The sequence below is a fragment of the Schistocerca cancellata genome, chromosome 4, assembly GCF_023864275.1.
Source record: "Schistocerca cancellata isolate TAMUIC-IGC-003103 chromosome 4, iqSchCanc2.1, whole genome shotgun sequence".
NCBI lineage: Eukaryota > Metazoa > Arthropoda > Insecta > Orthoptera > Acrididae > Schistocerca > Schistocerca cancellata.
This window is the reverse complement of record NC_064629.1, coordinates 93,873,065-93,895,838: the sequence shown is the minus strand read 5'-3', so window position 1 is coordinate 93,895,838 and position 22,774 is coordinate 93,873,065. Positions and strand designations below refer to the sequence as shown.

Genomic DNA, 22,774 nt, shown 5'->3' with positions numbered 1-22,774 from the left:
TTGAAAATCCCAGCTGTAGAGAAAAATGTTAAAAATGTAAATAATTCTAGTGAACTCATTATTTATTATCTGTTCACAGAAACTTCAAAACAATGTCTCCAGTGATTCCGATCCCGACATCCATAATAACAGGAGACTGGAAGAGGTCGGCGGAAGAAAGTGCTAATCTTCATTTAAGTAAGAATTAGTCTGATCTTTTATGTTTTTGAATGCGCAGTATGCTGGTAACAAGTAATACCATATGTACCGTTAGAGAATCCTGTATGCTACATAAATTTCTTTGTCTTAGTGTATTTATGTTCATGCCTTTGAAGTTAACCAAACATATAAATTGTAATAACTTGAAATACGCTGTTGTAGGTCTTCACTTTTTCCGTCGACTTCTTCTTTTTTGCACTAAATATAAGTTTTTCTTCGTAATTTGTTATCGACCACCTCTTACGGACGAATAAGTAGAATAAATATTACAAATTATCAGATCACTCGAGGATAAGATACGAGAGGTGGGAGTTTCCTGACGTCAAAACACTCAGACTTTACTGGAATCATATTTGAGGGAAATGGAATTAAATTCCCCGTGTCGTCATCGCGGCCGCGCGGGGTAGCCGCGCAGTCTTAAGCGCCTTGTCATGGTTCGTGCGGCTCCCCCAGTCGGAGAATCGAGTCCTCCCTCTGGCATGGGTGTGAGTTAGTTTAAGTTAGATTAAGTACTGTGTAGGCTTAGGGACCGATGACCTAAGTAGTTAGGTCCCATAAGACCTTAGCACAAATTTCCAAAACATTTCGTCGTCGTGATTTGGCTTTCCGCGGATTCTTCGACTGATTTCAATAAATGAAAAGTACCAGTTTGCTTTTGTTCTACAATATTACTTTTATTGTTAAACGGTTTTCGGCTTACAAGGCCATCTTCAGACATTTACTGAGTATTATCACCAAATAAGTTAAATGTTAGCAGACAACATTGGAAGAGAAGTAACACATCTAGACTGAAGTAGAAACATACAGTAAGTAACATATTTGCAATGAAAAAGTAAAAACTGAACAGTACATAAATAACAATGGAGTAGACAGGAACACGCCAGCCCAGTGTGTTTTTAATAGCAAAGAGAAGATCCAGTTATTAGCCAACAGTGGGGTATACAAAATCACCTGTTCTGATTGTGACAAATTTTACATTTGTCAGTCAGGCAGAGACATATCAACTAGGCTGGCTGAACATGAACGCAGCTGGAGGTTGCAGAATTCAGACTCTGCATTTGCTGAGCATGTACTGAGTGAGGGTCACAACTACCAGCCAGTGTCCCATGTACTTCACTTAGCAAACAAAGGCCATAAACTCAACCTGCTGGAAGCCCTGGAAATTAACAAACATCTTGCTCACAGTCCAGATCTCATCCTAAATGACCAGACACAGCTCAACACTTCCCCTCTCCTAAACTTCATATAATCATCTTTGTTGTTCATTACTTCCCACACTCTCTCTTCCTACATATTCCCATTTTCCTGTATTCATTAAGTTGTTTTGTTTGTTGAAGTTGTCTTTGTATTCCACATAGGATGTAGTTTCAATAGTTAAGGCTTTCTTTTAACTGGTACTTGTATTACTGTCTATGTTTAACACCCCTTGTAGTTGTCTCATCAAATACTGTTCATATTTTACTTTGCTCATTTATTTAATGAAAACTGGTACACAGCCACTGCTTTGATTATAATGTTAATGTTAAAATGCAGTACCACCACACTCTCAAACTGTAGGTTCCCTCAAACACCTTCATTTTCCTGCATTTATTAATTTCTGTTTATCTTATTGATATTGTTTAAGTTCCTTATGATTTCTGTATTTACATTGATAACTGTCTCTTCTTTTAATTTGTTGTGTATCACTCTCCATGTTTCATACCTCCTGATGCAGCCTTGTCTAGTACTAATTTTATTTTATTTTATTAGTTTTGTTCATTAATATAAACTGTTATGTAGGCATGCTGTTCCTATTTTGTGCTAAAGGTTTTCCTGTCTACTCCATTGTTATTTATGTACTGTTCATTGCAAAGATGTTACTTACTGTATGTTTCTACTTCAGTCTAGATGTGTTACTTCCCTTCCAATGTTGTCTGCTAACATTTAACTTATTTGGTGACAATACTCAGTAAATGTCTGAAGATGGCCTGGTAAGCCGAAAACCGGTTAGCAATAAAAGTAATACTGTAGAACAAAAGCAAACTGGTGCATTTCATCAGTCTCTAATGAGCTAGATGTCAAATAGACGTTAAAACCCTAACCTTCCTTCAGTCTAAGTCGGTTGGCAGAGTTCGCGCTTAGAACCGTACCGTAAGATCCTTCCAGTAGTCCAGTCGTGCCCGTCTCGGCAATAAGAAACGCAGAGTGAGGGTCGGAATGAAGAATTTGTGGGCAGGCCGGTAGCGGGTTGGTGTAATTAGCGAGGTGTGTGTCAGGCCACGTGTGGTGTTTTTGTGGCAGCGGAGTAGTTGTGAAGGCTGCCGGCAGAGCGGCTGTCACGGCTTCCGGCGTGCGGCGCGGCGCCCCAGTGGCGGCGGGGCCCACGCTGCGCTCGCACGACTGCGCTCTGCGGTGAGTCTCAGCTGCTCCTCCCGCTCTACCACGTGCCTATCTGTCCAACTGTTCTCATGTCAATGTTTCGTTGCTATTACTATTGTGGTTTGTTAGTTCCGCTCGGAAGAGTCAGATAACAAGCTCGAATGTTCAGACTCCGTCACTCGGTTGGTTCTCAGATTTTTTCTTACAGTTTGTGCGACTTTTACTTCTAGTTCCTGCTCTAAATAGTCATGCGATTTGGTTCTAAGGCTGGAGGAGGCAATCTAATAAGACCGTGCTTAGCAAAGCGCAACGTCACTAAAAGCAACCGACGTAAATGGAAATTCATCATGCTCACATAATGCATCTGTCAATGTAACAGCATCATATGCAGTTTAAGTCTACACAAAGCGTACTAGGTTCTCGGTAAATTACTATTAAATCCCACGTACAGCTTGTCGTATATTATTTTGAAGAGTATTTACTGTAGATTTTTCAAAAATGTTCAAATGTGTGTGAAATCTTATGGGACTTAATTGCTAAGGTCATCAGTCCCTAAGCTCACACACTACTTAACTTACATTATCCTAAGGATAAACACACACCCATGCCCGAGGGAGGACTCGAACCTCCGCCGGGACCAGCCGCACAGTCCATGACTGCAGCGCCTTAGACCGATCAGCTAATCCCACGCGGCTGTAGATTTTTCATTTTGTTATTGAATTATTAGTGAAGTTTCTAAATAGTTGTGAGGATTTTCTGCAGGGAGTAGAGAGAGTGTGTCATTTAAAAAATTACTCGAGGTCGAAAATACGACGCCTTTCTTTTCAATTTCCATTGCAAGGCAAGAGAAAATTGGTACTGCAGAGTAGCGTGCAGCTTTTCCCGCAACTCTGAATAATGTATAGTCATGCGCAGTTTACATTTTCGCCTTGACTTTGCGAAGTGAATGCGGAAGTTCCTGCTGAACAGAGTCCTATTAGCGAGACCAAATTCATTTCGGATACATACACACAGTTATCGTCAATGTTAGCATTCCCGTTCTCTCCAGCACGTACCCTGATGAGTTTCTCGAGCTGGCGACTCATTTCTCTGAAGGTTTGGTTCCCCGCTAATAATGTGTTTCTTGGGTAGGCGGGGTTGTCTCAGATTTCGTCGGACAGAAGAGATAGCAAAGTAATTGCTGCACAGTGAAGTGTTAACTGAGCAGCTGAATGACTTTCGGTTGTCGCAGGTTCGAATCCTGCCTCGGGCCTGGATGTGTGTGATGTCCTTAGGTTAGTTAGGTTTAACTAGTTCTAACTTCTAGGGGACTAATGACCTCAGAAGTTGAGTCCCATAGTGCTCAGAGCCATTTGAACCATCTGACTTTCGGTTAAAATCAGAATAAAGATGCGGCTGTGGTTGACACGCGTCCGTCTGGTTAATATGATCGCCGATAAACGTTTTTACCGGAGCATTGAGAGAAATGTCAGTTATCACTTCACGACGGAAGTGTTACGTACCGGAAAAGGCCATGCATGTAAACATTAGAAAGCTATTTACAACTGACCCAGTAATGTAATAGAAAAGAAAGTAAATAAGATTTCACCCCAAAGAGCCAATAATACGAAACAGACTCCTAGTTCCATGTTAAGAGCGAAGGGAAAAACAACAACGCTCAATATTTAACTTACATGCTTGTTACATGTTACAGTGAACTGAGTGTACCACCAGATACATGCAGCGAGTGCTACTCCCAAAAGAGGTGTTGACCGTCACGGCGCAGAGACAGATCACCTTCAATATCTGAATATTTTCGTTACTTGGTCGTTCCATCAGGCGAAATTTTGATGCCTATAACGTTTTTTTCAAGTTGAAAATGTAAGATATTCGGCGATAGTATACCACACTTCAAACGAATTTTATATCAACTGACATTAAGCGATAACTGCTGTCACGCGATGTCTTATTTGATAATTCAAGTACCGTCTACTGTCCTTCCAGCTTGAACACCAGTGCAAAGATCAAAGTGACAGATGAAGCAGTCTGATGTACACACTTGCATAGTAGCTTCTGCGTAGACGACGAATCTATGGTTAATAGGAAAATGTACCTCCATCTACGTTCAAGATTGCGACGATCATTGCAGATTTAAAAGATCCATTTGTGTGGTTTGTTACTGCCCTTCCACTCCCATAACATATTCAGTATCAAGAAAAGTAGTAGACACGTAGCTCCTAAATATTTCAGTACCTGTAGATTGTGTTTTGTCCTGAGATAACTGCGTGGCACAAATCCAGCATAAGAAAAAGACTGAATAACAATAAAAGTTTAATTGTACATGACTTAAGTGCGAAATTTGCAGTGACTGATTCAATCCTGCATTCGAGCACCGAAAGACACCAGTAGGTCCGAGAGGTTAAATAAATCCAAAGTACCACGTGTCACGAAAGAGCCATTTCAATACATATCAATTATTAAGAACCTCAAACGATAGTGCTCTTGTTGTTTTCCTGATCTGTGTGGAAGTAGCTTTTGTTATGAAAGATTCTTACTATGTTTTTATTTGCAGCTTATTGACAACTTTTTTCTAAAAAATGAGATTTACGCGTAATTTAACATTCCCAGTTCAGTGTTGGTAGCAGTTACAGCAGCTGAAATAGAGCAACTTTGTTGCTCTGCTTCCACAAGACCATATTTATTGGTTTGTCATTTGTCGGAATCGACATTATGCGTTGTTTAAAATCTGTGACTTATACGTGCCGGAATATCGCGAAATTCTAGTAGCAGTTACCATCACAAAATGTCAAATATTATTCACCGATATAATTGTGAAATAACTCTTCATACATCGCATACACGCACATGTAAAACTAAAGAAGATGCATCGGGTTCAGTTCACTACATGTACTTGCTACATTAGTTCAGTCTCCCTAACGAATTATTTCTGGAACGCTGATATTAAAATTAGCAGATATTCTGCACCTTAAGATCACATTATTCCCCCTGTGCGTGTGTTTCAGTGAACGTAATATCGTATATGATCCACAAGTGATTGCCTGATATAAACTGCAACTCGTTCACGTCGGACGAGCTGTGACGGGTCAGCCATTACGCTTGTATCACGTGTCACGAAAACGCCCACACGCGCTGCTCCAGTTCCATTTGTAGTTTCAAATGTAACATCAGTATCAATCAGAGAGTTAGATACTGCATTTGACACAAAAGATGCATGAAAACAGCCGAAATGGGAGGGTTAATGCAGAATTATTTTAGTTCAAACATTCGATGTGGGTTCGTCTGATAGAAGAAGGGGTGCCACGTCATTAACACAGCTCTCAATAAAATGTAACTTCAGATCCGTATTCTCATAGTAACAGGGATCACAATGCTGGAAGTTGCTCCACACATAAATGGCGGCATACCAGCACTGAATTACAAACACCTTTCTCATTTATGACCGAAGAACATCGTCGCTTGTTACTTACAAGTTCAGTATCAGATACGGACAGATCTTTCACAGCTATTGATCTCTTTAACATTATAAGCGTGGTGTGTATCGGTAGTTGTGTATCTCAAACTCCACGTCTGTTTGTAGGGAAACTTTCTTCATTACAATGTGCAGATCGGCTAAAACAACAACGAATCAGGGTTTCTGTGTGCATCGTGTCCATCTGCCCATTATCGGGGTGTATGTGGCATTTGAAACTACAAGGAGAATGAACGTTGCCTATCTTTTTACTTCAAATGAGATTAACCACTACGTTGAGAGACAGAGAGAGAGAGAGGGAGAAAGAGAGAGGAAGAAAGCTTAGAGATTAACATCCGCTGTGGATCGACGTCATAAACAGAGGACTAATTCCGGGATGGAGAAGGAATCAAACGTCACCTTGATGAAACCATCCTGGCATTCGATTAAAGTGATTTAGGGGAACCACAGAAAACCAAATGCAGGATGGAACGCCGCTCGTCCCGAATAGGAGTCGAACATCTTAACCAGTGCGTCATAGAACACTAAGTAATAAAGGTAGTATACCTTGAATGTACAGAAGTCATTCCTTCCAAAAACATCAGTATTATGAAACATATACATTTTCACGCATTGTAGCTTATGTAATAAGTCGGGCGACTAGCCGGCCGGAGTGGCCGAGCGGTTCTAGGTGCTACAGTCTGGAACCGCGCGACCGCTACGATCGCAGGTTCGAATCCTGCCTCGGGCATGGATGTGTGTGATGTCCTTAGGTTAGTAAGGTTTAAGTAGTTCTAAGTTCTAGGGAACTGATGACCTCAGAAGTTAAGTCCCATAGTGCTCAGAGCCATTTTTTCGGGCGACTATGTAATTGCCGAAAACTTTTTCTTGTTTTTATGAAATGCGAACTAAGCTTCCTGAAAACGTAGCTATAATAACACTTCATAAAGACCGTCTTGAACATAAAATTGTTAAATTCTTTATTACGATACTGCCTCGAGCAATCTGTGTAAACCAACGACACAGTTGTATTGTCAACAGTTGGAAATTTATTTTCTGCATGGTTTTGTTGCTCACCGTACTCTTTCGCGTCACTTATACAGCCTTTTGCAGCAGTTATATCTAATTAACATTTCTGTCGCAGCCGGTGGCAAGAGAAGATATTCCTATGCCACAGTCTAACCGATCTTCAAATAAGCAGCACTGTTTTTCAGTCTTTCTGAGCTGGAAGTGTCTTTTGTTGGCTTCGAGCCAACGGCGTGTGAGTTTCCACTGAGAGCACTTCTTGTGTTTCGAAATTGATACAAAGAAGGGGCCACTAATTGAACCTACGTAGTTGCCATTAATCAGAAGTTAAAGTACGTGGCACTAAAACCTGTATGGCGCTAAGGAATTGTAACAGCCCCTTTTGTTGCAGGACTCACGGGTTCTCCTATGATGAAGCTCTGGAGGATGTTCAGGAAACCACAGACGGCAGGCGCAGGTAAGGCATCATAATAGCATTTATCTGTAATAACAATTTAAGTGCATAGCAGATTAATGTACCCAACCATAACAAACAGTACTGTTTAAGGTGGTGGTGGTTAGTGTTTAACGTCCCGTCGACAACGAGGTCATTAGTGACGGGGCGCAAGCTCGGGTTAGGGAAGGATTGGGAAGGAAATTGGCCGTGCCCTTTCAAAGGAACCATCCCGGCATTTGCCTGAAACGATTTAGGGATATCACGGAAAACCTAAATCAGAATGGCTGGAGACGGGATTGAACCGTCGTCCTCCCGAATGCGAGTCCAGTGTGCTAACCACTGCGTCACCTCGCTCGGTGTACTGTTTAAGGCTGGATGATGATATTTTCGTCTGAAATGAAAATGAAGTGCATCAATAATGGGCTCGAAACAAAGATTTTAATTGTTCCGTCTTCCGAATTACATTTCCCTCATTCGCGTTTGCTGTCAAAATCTGTGAGTCTTTTGGAAAAATTGAGAAACAGCTATGCAGTGTCGTACAGCAGATCTGTTTTATTCATAGTATATAAAATTATGTTTAAGAAGTAAAACTGATTACAATTACAAGACATTCTAATATCCAAATCATTCATAAACTCGAATGTGTCGATAATAGGAAAAATAGTACAATGGGCGACTTACATATAAATCAAACGAGAATGATAATCATTTAAAGCTGTAAGAAGAAGAACACCAATCTGAGGTCGTTGGAATATGAAATCATCTTCAACACTCTGACATGTTATCCTGAGTTTATAGGAAAGCTACGTGTTTATCTGAACACGAACCGAAGTTCACTGGAAACAACAAAGACATGGATCGATGAGTGGGGTGACACTGAATGTTATCAAAACCCCGTCTCCTAGGCACGTGGCACTCGAGGAAAGGTAGATGATGGACTGGAGAAAACACTACCTCAGTTGCAGAAAAATTAAAGGAGAAACCAGCGGTGATCTTGCTTAAAGAACCATTCCAAGATCTGCTTGAATTGGTTTAGGAAGATCGTATTGTTTCAGATATCATCCATTTGGTTCCTTGAGATTATATATCGGCGATGAATTTCATCATACCTTTCCTAGGATAAGTGCTTCTGGATAGAACCTCGAAAATCATAGCTCTCCTGCCTGCGTTAGGTACCACCCCTGTACATACCATACGCTTGCATTTTAGTTCCTCGGAAATTCTCCAATTCAGATTATCCTGAAAAACAAAAAGGGGAATCTAAGCATGCGAGAGTTTTGAATCAGAGTTACCGGTATGGTATATACTGTTCTAAAGTTACAGGTCATTGCAGTTTTAAAAGTGGAATACTCTCCACGATCTTGAATCAGGTCACTTAGAAGTCAGTTTAACACTTTTACTGCAACATAGCTTCAATATGAGCTGATCCTTGCTGTCAAACAACAACAAGCATTTAATTACACACTTTTAATGACAAATTACACTACTGAAGCACTTATCTTAGTAAAAGAACGATGTACTTTAACAATGATCGTTAGTGTAATTGAAACTCTGGCTTGTTCGCAATACACAAGGATGAATCACAAAGCGGAAACGATGGAAATCGTGCGAAGGAAATGCAATTTTATGAAGGACATACCGGAGTAAACGGCCTTGTGGAAGAATTATGGTAGTTTACGTGAACTCCCAACATTTATTTTCGAGGTTTATTTACGTACACCGAACTTTGTAAAAAGCGGGAACATAAGCTCGTTGACCGCGAGTGTACGGAGGTCGTGAATGTTTCCGTCGTCGTAGCTACAGACTGTTTGGGGATTCTATAGCAGTTTTATTTTTAGGAGGACTCCCTGTTAACAGGGATGCTGCGCCTGCTTCCTGCTGGAGGATTTATTCTCTTGATCCCAGCTGCGTCGCCCGTATTGACTGCCGACGCCAACGTATGGAACCAAATATTTCGCTTTCTTTAGAATATCAGTTGTGCTATATCTGTCTTCAAAGTGTGTTTATTGATATCTTTGAGGAAATGAACCGAACGAATCCTTTGTGTGTGTCGAAGGAAGCATTTCTGCTCTACGCGAACAGATCCTCAGATGCACAACGAAACCTTTAGGTTTTTGTTAATCTAGAATATGTATCATAAAACATTTCACTGATCATTCTCGTTGAGACGCAAACTTTGATGTATAAACTAATTCGACCTGCATCTCATTGCTAAGAGCTGCACGGTAATTGAAACAGGTTTCTATGTGAAACAGTTGTTTCTCACATAAGTTTGAAAAGGATATAACAAAAGAAAATCTGCAGTTGTGACCACAGGAAAACAGTAATTTGATACACACGTGACTAATTGATGATATGACGCAATAAACCTTCGATGTATACGAGACTTGTAAGATTCAGTATTAGCAAAACGTAACAAGTAACAAGGATATGTTCGTTATTAATACGGCATCTTCGAAACGTCTGTTAATATCAATAACAAGCAACTGCTTTAATAACTAAGGCTTTTGGCCAAAACTGATGACTGAACACAAAGCAAATATGCGTATTTGTAGCTTGAAGATAGGCACCTAACATCAGCCACTGTGATTTATCATTCATATATTGCAATGCCAACATCTCTTTCAGAAACCCACTTGCATCTGCTGACGTAAAAGGATGGACTTGTACTTCAGTTCTGCAATCATAGAACTGATCTCGTCTCAGTTGTTATTAATATGAGACGACAGCGTAACTACAGCGACGCTCGTGTAGCGGCAGAGTTTGTCAGATAGTAATTTGGAGGTAGAAAATCATGCTCACTATCGTGGAAACCGAAATTTGTAATAGCATTGCTGCAAAGACAGTGTAGGAAACCACCGAAGTCTGCATTAATAATTTAGAGCAATCGTCATCCTCAGTGTTAGAACACACCTGCAGCAAGTATCTGACTCAGACATAATTAATTAGTATCCTTGCAGGTTCCTTTTGCTTTCTGAGTGATGAGAAATTCTTTCAATTCCAGAAATAAATTAGTATAATGAAATTGCTCACAACGTAATTTAAAATAAATAAATAAGAAATAGATTATTAAATTTATCCATTACGAATACTTTTGAACACCATGACTGTATATTAATAGAGTCAATAGCTACAAATCACTTACGGAATATTTTTTAATTTCCGTAGACTAGTTTTCGACGCTTTCCAGGCTCGTCTTCGGAAGGACTTTTAGAAGTCACAGATTTCTGTTAAAATGAAAGTTCCGCCATTTTAAATACATATATACCTAATGGAGAAAAATATAGTGAACCAGAAAGTAGGTAACATTATACCAATATGACGCAGGATAAAAAAAGGTAATTTTTTTTAGAAGTTAAAAATTATTGAAATTGTAAATTGTGTTACTTGCATTTTAAGCATAATCAGACTTCTGTAAACGAAATCATCGTCGAAATATATTAAACTTGGTTATATATTGCAGGTGTCACAATGAATGAATGAGAACATTGTCACAGAGTGTCTAGCAGAGGTAGAACTAACATATCTGGCATACAGTGAATAACTATACCATAAAATGATCACCACACACGATCATTATGTGTGCAGGCACACTGTCGAATTTACTAACAGAATGGAAGCCTAAGATGAAGATCGTAGGCTGTCAGTTTATGTGACGAACTCAATGTTGAATCCAGAGAAGCGTTGTGAGCAACAGACCAGAGTTCCATAAATTGAATAAAATTAGAATTATAGTAATACCTTCATCTGCTGACGGGCGTTGGTACATATCAAAGGGGACAAGTGAAAATGTGTGCCCCGACCGGAACTCGAACCCAGGATCTCCTGCTTACATGGCAGACGCTCTATCCAGATTAAGCCACCGAGAGGCCGGTATTGCCAGAACTATATACTTATATGGATATGATGTCTGTTCTTTCGGACGCGACGTGGCATGGACTCAAAAATGTCTGAAGTAGTGCTGGAGCGAATTGACACCATGAATCCTGCAGGGATGTCCATAAATCAGTATGAGGGGGCGGAGATCTCTTCTGAACAGAACTTTGCAAGGCATTCCAGATATGCACACCCCACACCATTACAGACCCTCCAGCAGCTTGAACAGTCCCCTGCTGACATGCAGGGTCCAAGGATTCATGAGGTTGTCTCTATAACGGTACACGTCCATCCGCTTGATACAATTTGAAACGAGACTCGTCCAACCAGGCAACATATTTCCAGACAACAACGGTCCAATGTCTGTGTCGAAGGGCCCTGGCGAGGTGTAAAGCTTTGTGTGGTACAGTCATCAAGGGTACACGAGTGGGTCTTCTACTCTGAAAACTCATATACAGGACTATTACAAATGATTGAAGCGATTTCATAAATTCACTGTAGCTCCATTCATTGACATATGGTCACGACACACTACAGATACGTAGAAAAACTCATAAAGTTTTAGGTTTCTGCCGCCAGAGCGCTCGAGAGCGCAGTGAGACAAAATGGCGACAGGAGCCGAGAAAGCGTATGTCGTGCTTGAAATGCACTCACATCAGTCATAACAGTGCAACGACACTTCAGGACGAAGTTCAACAAAGATCCACCAACTGCTAACTACATTCGGCGATGGTATGCGCAGTTTAAAGCTTCTGGATGCCTCTGTAAGGGGAAATCAACGGTTCGGCCTGCAGTGAGCGAAGAAACAGTTGAACGCGTGCGGCCAAGTTTCACGCGTAGCCCGCGGAAGTCGACGAATAAAGCAAGCAGGGAGCTAAACGTACCACAGCCGACGGTTTGGAAAATCTTACGGAAAAGGCTAAAGCAGAAGCCTTACCGTTTACAATTGCTACAAGCCCTGACACCTGATGACAAAGTCAAACGCTTTGAATTTTCGGCGCGGTTGCAACAGCTCATGGAAGAGAATGCGTTCAGTGTGAAAATTGTTTTCAGTGATGAAGCAACATTTTTTCTTAATGGTGAAGTGAACAGACACAATGCGCGAATCTGGGCGGTAGAGAATCCTCACGCATTCGTGCAGCAAATTCGCAATTCACCAAAAGTTAACGTGTTTTGTGCAATCTCACGGTTTAAAGTTTACGGCCCCCTTTTCTTCTGCGAAGAAAACGTTACAGGACACGTGTATCTGGACATGCTGGAAAATTGGCTCATGCCACAACTGGAGACCGACAGCGCCGACTTCATCTTTCAACAGGATGGTGCTCCACCGCACTTCCATCATGATGTTCGGCATTTCTTAAACAGGAGATTGGAAAACCGATGGATCGGTCGTGGTGGAGATCATGATCAGCAATTCATGTCATGGCCTCCACGCTCTCCCGACTTAACCCCATGCGATTTCCTTCTGTGGCGTTATGTGAAAGATTCAGTGTTTAAACCTCCTCTACCAGGAAACGTGCCAGAACTGCGAGCTCGCATCAACGATGCTTTCGAGCTCATTGATGGGGACATGCTGCGCCGTGTGTGGGAGGAACTTGATTATCGGCTTGATGTCTGCCGAATCACTAAAGGGGCACAAATCGAACATTTGTGAATGCCTAAAAAAACTTTTTGAGTTTTTGTATGTGTGTGCAAAGTATTGTGAAAATATCTCAAGTATTAAAGTTATTGTAGAGCTGTGAAATCGCTTCAAATCATTTGTAATAACCCTGTATATGATGTTTCGTAGAATGGTTCGCACGCTGACACTTCATGACCCAGCATTGAAATCTGCAGCTATTCGCGGAAGGGCTACGCTTCTGTTACATTCAACGATTCTCTTGAGTCAGTCGTCGTTGGTCCCGTTCTTGCTGGATCTTTTTCTGGCCGCAGTGATGTCGGAGATTTGATGTTTTACCGGGTTCCTGATGTTCATAGTACACTCGTGAAATGGTCGTAAGGGAAAATCCATTCTTCATCGCTATCTCGGAGATGCTGTGTCCCATTGCTTGTGCGCCGACTATAACACCACGTTCAAACTCATTTAAATCTTGATAACCCGTGATTGTAGCAGCAGTAACCGATCTAACTACTGCGCCAGACACTTGATGTCTTATATAGAGGTTGCCGACAGCAGCGCTGTATTTTGCCTATTTCCATATCTCTGTATTTGAATATGCATGCCTATACCAGTTTACTTGGCGCTCCAGTGTATAATCATGCATCAGTGCAACGTAGATCAGTGGTAAAAGCAACATAACGTAACAATCTGTCGAAGTGTAGTATGAAGCGGACTATGAAAGAGCCTACGAATGGTTGCCGTAAAAGATTATCACATATTTCTGTTTGTAGAGTGACGCTAAGTACTAGCTCTGTAACAAGAATATAGAAAACACTTTAATTCACCTCCCTGAGTATTAGTTACACAGCAAGCTATGTTGGAAAACGAATGTCTCTATTTACTGCGACACTATGGGCGGTACTGGTGTTAATATCCAACTGTCGAGTTCTATTTTCATTGCCTATAGCCGGCAGAATTATTCATAATGACCACATTTATGAATGGGCAGGAGTACTAGGCAACATTACTTATTGTATAGTGTACGCATTACAAAAGTAAACAAATCTTAAAATATGGAAATTTCAGGCTATGTGATAAACATGCTTTTAGTCCTCATTTGTTCACACTTTTCTTCTCGGTGTGCATCGTTGTTGAACATATTTATTGATTCTAAATACGGTTTGCTAATAACTGATAATCAACAGTGAGGACAGCAATGACCTACCAGTTGAAAAAGTTGGGATTCATCATTACTTAACTCCAACATACCCCCCTAGCTACATTAACTGACTGATGCCGTGTTGTGTGGTCCGACAAGTTGCGATTTTGCCTGTTTCAAATGATCGAAGACATCACGTCCTTCGACGGACTAATGTGGCGTTTGACTTCTCCCGGTTGCCGTGAACATTAATCATTATATTTATTTCAACATTTTGTGTTGCCCTTTCTTCTACACCTTCATGCTAAATATGCAATGGGCACTCAAGTATCCCAATGTAACGGTTATGTTCACAGCGCTGCAGGAATACGTTCTTGGTTTCACGAACACTCAGTCACCTTAGCGTGCCTCGATTGGCTCACTATATCACCCATCTTAATCGAACAGAATTTGTCTGAGATTATTTGGAACTACGCGTGAAATGTAGCAATCAGTATCACTGTAGTTTGGTTGCTCTACGCGATCACAAAACAATCGTTCGACCTATACTTGAGTATTGCTCATCAGTGTGGGATCCGTACCAGGTCGGGTTGACAGATGAGATAGAGAAGATCCAAAGAAGATCGGTGCGTTTCGTCACAGGGTTATTTGGTAAGCGTGATAGCGTTACGGAGATGTTTAACAAACTCAAGTGGCAGACTCTGCAAGAGAGGCGCTCTGCATCGCGATGTAGCTCGCTGTCCAGGTTTCGAGAGAGTGCGTTTCTGGATAAGGTATCGAATATATTGCTTCCTCCTACTTATACCTCCCGAGGGGATCACGAATATAAAATTAGAGAGATTCGAGCGCGCACGGAGGCTTTCCGGCAGTCGTTCTTCCCGCGAACCATACGCGACTGGAACAGGAAAGGGAGGTAATGACAGTGGCACGTAAAGTGCCCTCCGCCACACACCATTGGTTGGCTTGCGGAGTATAAATGTAGATGCAGATCAAATCATCAGTAAGTAACTTCAGATAGATATGGTATATCTGAAGAAACTTGGAGCTCTTTTCGTCGCAGGAGGTCATTATAAAGACTACAGGCGAGCTGATGCCTGTTGAAGGTGCGTAATGTTTTGTGAACAACTGCGCTAAGTACTTCCGCCACTCGGTTTGCCTAACTGCAGTCTCCAAATCCGTCTGTGAACTGATGTATGCAATATTTGCTTATGATGTGAACCTTACATGCGACAGCATTGTCTAAACATACAAAATTACATCTCTGCATCTATGATGAAGTTTTGAAATGAAAATTATTTGAAGACCGATCTAGATGGCAAGGGGGGATAAATTAGCCCCTTACGTCTTGATGAACTGTACTGTCCAGAAGTCGATGTGAACAGAGACATAGCCATCAGGCAGCAACTAGCTCTGGAGTCTTGCCTTTATCCTCCTCTTCACCATATATGAAAAAAAAAAATCCACAGACAGTGTAGAACGCAGTATCAGTCTGATGCAGTCGGTTTGCATTCTTACGAGGTGACCATTTTATCACAGACACTTTAAGGGAAGAATGTGGTTATCGTCATTTCAAAACTCCTGAGACACTGGATTTTAACAGGTTACTTGTCACATAGAAAAACAGAAAAGAAGCTGACACGCTCAATAAACATAAAATAGACACGGGGATCTTACGAAACAGATAATCTGTACTACTATCCGTAAGTGGCAAGTCGCTATTTAACTGTATTAACAATCATCTCGAAAAGTTCTTGACAGTTATCTGTTAAAAACGACTGCGAGAAAGAAAATGCTGTTCTGTGAAAATGTACGGTTTCGTTTTCTTCCTGGCAGTCAGTTAGGAGGAGAGGCCTCTCATACCCCGTATAATAATGATCTCAACCGATTTATCCATTCATTTTTAGTTACCTTAGCTCACAATCAAGGTTTCGTTGGCAATAACAAAAAACAGCGTTCAGTGTCAGAGAGAGGGGGAAGAAGAAATGAACAGGGAGTGTTACTGCGTGAAGTCAGCACCGGCACGCCAGTCGGGAACGACAGAGAAGAGACGGCTGTGAGAAGAAGTCAGCCAATCGCTCGCTGATCGACCTCCCTCCAGGACGACAACGCGACAGCAGCGGCCCGTAGACGAAGAGGACACAAACGCAGCGCCCTACTGGTGGCAGCCCACTTCGATAGCAGCTTCAACGTTCGCCACTTCGTTAGGTGACGCATCGTAGCTCTTCATTAGTACCCTCTACGTAGCACAGACTTGTGTTTGTCTATTCTGAAAAAGACTGATTATTTTGTATGTCGTCCTTTGCTTGCGCCAGATCTATAAAAGTTAAGTATTGTATTTGTCTATTTGTAATAAAACTCATTTATACGAGTTGTTTAATTGTTTGCCTAGCGAACCGAGTATGCAGGATTCCTAGACACAACAGTGAGGGGGGGGGGGGGAAGTAAATGGACATAGAGATGGGGAAGAAGAGGATGGACAGAAAGAGGGAGGAAGAAGAGGTGGAGAGTAAGTGGTGGCAGGAGTTGATGGAGAGAGAAGTGGGAGCAAAGGAGGAAATGTTAAAAGGGAGAGAGAGGGAGGGAGAGGAGATGGACAGAGAGAAGGAGGAGAAAGATATTAGGACGTATATCCCAAGTCCTGTACCAATACATATTTAGCAATTGCGAAGCATTGGTGTGTTCAATGGTATAAAGTATGTAGGTGGCAGTTTTTTTTAAACAACACAGTTCGAAGATCATGCAACTTTAACGATTTCTCAACGCCAACCATCCCGCCCCCCCCCCCCCCCTTGCTGCATTACAGTAATATAATGAGGCTGCCACCAAGTAAGTGTATTGAGTGTATTGTATTGTATGTCAACCGGGGGCCTAGAAACGACGGAGAGGCTCCGTCCCCACCGCAGCCGCAGTGGTCCACAACCCCACGACGACTACCGCAGTCCACTTCACCCCTCCGCCGCCCCACACCAAACCACTCTTTCACGGTTATTGTGCGGTTCGGCCCCCGGTGGACATCCCCCCCCCCCCCCCCCCGCCCTCCCAGGGAACGTCTCACACCAGACGAGCGTATCCCCTATGTTTGCGTGTTAGAGGAATGGTGGTGTACGCGTACGTAGAGAACTTGTTTGCGCAGCAATCGCCGACATAGTGTAGCTGAGGCGGAATAAGGAGAACCAGCCCGCATTCGCCGAGGCAGATGGAAAACCACCTAAAAACCATCCACAGACTGGACAGCTTACTGCACCTCGACACAAGTCCGCCGGGAGAATTCGTGCCGGGGACCAGGCGCTCCTTCCCAATCCGGAAAGCCGTGCGTTAGACGGCACGGCTAACCGGGCGGGCGTACAAGTAAAAGTGTACTTAGAAGATTTTCGAAATTTGTAGCGATTGAATGCTCAGAGCGTTTTATATCTTCAAGTATGTTTATTTAAGTATCACTTCTCGCTAAATATTCCATACGAGCGATGTTTTCTTCCGTAACTACAGTCAGCTGTCGTTTGTGATCTTCATCTTGCCCTTAGGCACAACTCGCTGTACTAGCAGTCCCAGAAAAAAGAAAATACAGCGGCTACGGCATAGTCCTTGTTTCCAGTTGCTGATTCAACTTGGAATTTGGAAACTGTGGAACATTCTGTCGAAGCTATGTGGCGAGCCTTAATTAGGTGAATAGCAACTTATTGTATTGCCCGCCGCACTGAACACTTATACGAAATTAAAACAGGTTATCATGATTACCAATGTCTACCTTCGGAAATAGCTGAGTGGTGTATACGAAAGAAAAGCATTCATTTCCGTGCTTATTGAGAATGCTATTGGTATTTGACAAAACATAAACAACACAAGGAAAATTTTGTACGAGCTTCAGTTTTCTCGGGCAGCAAGTGTAACTTGAGACGGCTATACTGGAAAGCTCGCTTCGTCTCTTTTGTCTCTCAATATCGACTGCAACAGAAGATCGTTTTGCTCAATTTTCTTCTCGTTTCCCGAGATAGACTTCCTGTGATCACTGATTTTCAGTACATTATTATTATGAATATCGTCATTACAGGGAAGTCTAAAAGCATTGCGTTGTACAGAAGGCTAGAAAAATACATGAGTGAAACGTTCTACACTCTCATAAGAACGTACAGCATAACTGCTGCAGCGCATAAAAAAATCAGTAATGTATGAACAGTTTACAGTTTTCATCTGTTTATCCTCAACATCATCAAGAAACATATTGATGCGTGTTATGTTGGTAGAAAAAGCTAGATTATGAAAGAATACGATATGACTGGATGTTACTGATATCTAATATGTAGATCGCTAATCACAAACCAACAAACTTTCTGCAGGCGGCTTCACACTCGAGAAAACGCAACTGAACGTAAAGAAAGACGAAGCTTTTATCTCAGACTTATTACATTCAGATTAGCAATGATCCCAGAAGGTAATATCAGCACTCTGTGTTCCAATTACCAACAGTTTTGAAGATTATTGGGAACTTACACGAGAAGCTTCCTCATGTAATCTGATGAAGTAGTCGATTGTATGTCATCTCTCCTACATCGGTAACTTAAAACTTGGCTGTCAAGTCCTCGATTTGGTTTTGCTTGAAAGCAAAATATTATATAAAACTCGTGTACGTGGGGACTACAACTGGTAAGTTACACACTATTTATCAATAGTAATTAAGTCTCTGTAAACAACGGACGAAACGTTCTAACAATAATTCAATTCGTCAACGATAGAAATTCGCTCCTTGGCCATGGCGTCATTCGAGAACCGTTGTGTGAACGTCTTCATCGTTGGAAAATCTGTGATTGCTGCGACTGAGTTCCTCCATTGCCTGGACATTGTCGTTGTCGTCTGTAGACGATTTCGTTATAGAGGCGCTCAACAAACACCAGTGGCAGACGGGAGGTCCGTAACGCATACCTCAGCGATGAAATCACGCAGTTTTGTTACGGGTGGCTGAGGAAAATATTTCTGACACACTGTTGCTCAGAACAGATTTTAAAAGGCCTCTGGAGGTGTCACAGAGGGTGTGACAGAAACCACCCCGTCACAAACGACAGTTTGCAGGGTGATGTTCAACGGGACGACATCCTTGACAACCTTTGACACTGCTGACGCACTCTGGGCGAGCCAGCAAGCGACTGCAACCCCATTTAACGCGATGTCACCCCTTTTGGAGTGTAGCATGGCAGCAGTTTGTGCTTTGGTATACAGGGTATAGCTACTAGGGAGCATTCAAAACCATTCGACGAAATTTGAACGTGATCCAAAGCAAAAAATATATTAATGCTCGCTCATCCCTCCTTCTTCCCACCATTCTGTGGCGATGAACGGGAGGGTGCGACGTTGATACACACTTGAATAAAACCCCAAAGGGCCTCTCCAGTTCGATAACACCCTCAGTGCTACCCGCGCAGCTTCACTTCGCTTTAAAAATGTCCCTGTACAGACACACTCATCCATCGATGCCTACCCGCCGACGGAATAGGCAACCCACTCGACACTGGCGCCGCATGCGACATTCACATATTAATGCACACAAGACGCGTACAAGGAAAAACAGGTACAAAATGGGCTGTGTACGGGTAAATAAACAAACAAATGTTGCTCTTCCCTTCTCCTGAGCTCTGTGTCGTTGCGGCAGGTCGGAAAAGTGACAGAGAAGCAGATACTGTTCACATGTTAGGACGAGACGTCCTCTTAACATTTATTAAATGGCTTCAACTGGACCATTTCAATATGATATTTTACTTCCTGTTCAATTTCTTCGGCTATGAACACTTGTCTCCTGAAATTGGTATTAAAAACTCTGCGTTGGTTGACATAAAACGAGAGGTCAAAACTGAAGAATAAGTAGTGGGTGCCACATAACAATTTTAGACACATTTGTAATAATCTTAAAAGAATTGCAGCTTAAACACGTGTGTTACTGACAGCGTTCAGTAACTGCACTAGTACAGCTGCAGCATATAGAAGCTCTCTGTATGATGTATACATCTTGAAATGTACCTTAAACTTTAGCAACTAGTTCCGTGTCTGTGGATGGTGTAAATACAGTGGACGATATTTTATTTTCTCTCGTCCTGCCTGAATGTTTCACAGCGATCAAGATTTTTAAGTCTGTGTGACTGATAGTACCCCAGATTCAGTCGAATACACATCTTCTGCAAAAAGCCATCTTGCGCGTAGCTCTGACAGGCTGCTTCATTTCTTGTTATAATTAGACAGGGCATTTGAAGTAACAGCCCTGCCTAGCAACTGAATTACTTTTCTTAATGCTTCCTTGGTCTACTTCTCTATTTGGAGACTGCGTTACACAGCTTCCTGTTTTAAATTCCCAGGCAGTTCTCTTACGAGTCTTGGGCGATCAGGAAGGCTAGTAAACAACGTTGACTGTGAATCAGCCCTACGTCTTTTTAAGATAATAACCGAAAATCACTGGTAACTCCCAAAGTAAATTCTCGTTTTACTATCGTTTTCTTACAGATGGGAATAACCAGATCGACCTTCCATTCTCGCATTCGGGAGGACGACGGTTCAAACCCTCGTCCGGCCATCCTGATTTAGGTTTTCTGTGATTTCCCTAAATCACTTCAAGCAAATGCCGGGATAGTTACTTTGAAAGGACACGGCCGACTTCCTTCCACATCCTTCCCTTATCCGATGGGACCGATAACCTCGCTGTTTGGACGCCTTCCCCCGAATCAACCACCCAACCAATCTTCCATTCTCATTGGATTTTATATTCTAGAAGACAGTGTTTTACAATTTCCAGAAATGCGTGTTACATTTCTATTGGTCAACTTAAAAAAATTCTTCAAGTGATTTCCCTATAGAGATTTTCCTACATTTTTTCCATTACTTTGCTTTAATACTTCTGCTATTTTCCAAAACTAAGGGATCAATACTGATACTTCGGAGAAGACATTTACAGGAATCACGTATAGATATGAATATGTTGCAGATCTGCCTCTTTCCACGGTTGCGAGAACATACCAAAAATATTTTTCGGATGCATGGAGCACCACTGCACTTAACAATGAAATGCCTCAACCATCAAACGGCCGTAAGTGGTGCACAAATCTCGCATTTCATCAGAGTTACAGCTTAGCGGGCGGAATGAGAGCTAGCAGTCAACAGAAACTGTCTACTGAAAGAGAGTTTTGTGCATGGACTCAATGGAGACACTAAAACCAGAGGGAATCATCTGTAAAACGTAGCCCCTCCTTTTCATCCTTGAGACGTAAACCAACGTCTTAGTACGTCTGAGGGTATATGGCAACTGCCTGTTTTTAAAATGATGGTAACGACACTAATTCTGTCAGGAATAGGCTGAAAGTGTTCTTTAAGCTATGCGTGTAGATAAAGAATTCTTGTTCACAGCTCACCCCACAGCATATCTGAAAAAGTAGGCAGTTTCGGGAGTGCAGTCGCTCCTCATTTATTACCACGCACGCTACTACAGTGTAAGCGGGCGATCAAAAAGTTTGCGTTAGAAGGCCGTACAGTCCACCGCTTTGAGCATTGAGGCAATTATCCAACCGACACACTGGGCTGAATGCACCCGTTTGGTAAATTACTGTGTCCTGCTGCGTTAAAAAGCTCGTGATTGCCTGCTGCACATTCTCACACAACAATCGTCGACCATTCAAGGCTTTTTTAAGGGATCAAAGGCGTGGTAATCGCACGGTGAGAGATCAGGGCAATAGGACGGGTGCTCGGGTGTTTCCCAGTTGTGCTGGCGTAACTTCTGTGATACATTTGCGATACAGGGACGTGCGTTATCATGAAGCAGCAACAGCCCTTGTCGCGCATCATTCCACAACGGTGTTTTTAGACAGATATGCTTCGCAATACATATTCTTTATTCTCCGATGAATGTCTATCAGTGTTTCTCTTTCGGCAGCCAAAAAAATAATGTCGCCACTTTGGTCTTGTTTGGATGCATATGGTAATAACGTCGCCATAGTTCACGTTTCCACATTTACTCCATGCAAATCGAAAAGACACGAACGCCACATTAATTTTTTGCTACATGTCGGTGCTTATATACCCGCAGCGGAGTCGCGCTACATTTCATAGACGCTGCAACAACGGCCTCAAGCGGTAAATTTTTCACCGCCCTTTACACTTTCTTTGATAATGAGAACAGAACCCACGTATTCAATGGCTTGAATAATTACAGTTTTGCTTTTCGAACGATATTCGCTGACTGTTTTTGCTATAACCAACTGAACAATCGCTGCAGAACTGACAAAAGGCGTAGACCGACACAAACGGCTCCAGGCCGTGGAAGCCTCATAGTTGGAAATAACTCTAAGCAGGAACTATTTATGTTTTTGTCTCTTATTCTGCATTGCATTGCGTTTTACTAGTGATGTACTTCGGTCAGAAAGGCAGATAGGTTTATAAAAGAGACGCCTACATAGCTTCCCAAAAAAATAAGCTACGGCCAAAATCATTCACAACGTACAAGCGTAGCACTGAACAGAATAGGCATGTCTAAAATGTTCTTTCAAAAGAGCCTGTATACCTGAATGACGACTCCTCACAACAGCTGCATCATAGTAACTCTGACAAATAACTTTGTCTGAAGTATCCACAACGTCCAGTAGAATCTTAAAACATATTCTGAGTTCAAACATAGTGAGTATCTCGAACAGAATGACCTCCTTC

General features: G+C 42.0%; 1 protein-coding gene across 1 annotated transcript in view; it reads left to right on the top strand.

Moving 5' to 3' along the window:
* The first annotated feature begins 2,558 nt into the window (after nucleotides 1–2,558).
* The window catches only part of LOC126184530 (glutamate receptor-interacting protein 1), a 538,419-nt gene continuing 518,203 nt past the window's right edge, over nucleotides 2,559–22,774 (top strand). Inside the window, exons 1-2 of the mRNA XM_049926935.1 lie at nucleotides 2,559–2,589; nucleotides 7,422–7,487. Coding sequence (XP_049782892.1) covers nucleotides 7,439–7,487 — 49 coding nt within the window. The 5' untranslated portion in view covers nucleotides 2,559–2,589; nucleotides 7,422–7,438. The remainder of the gene's footprint in view (nucleotides 2,590–7,421; nucleotides 7,488–22,774) is intronic.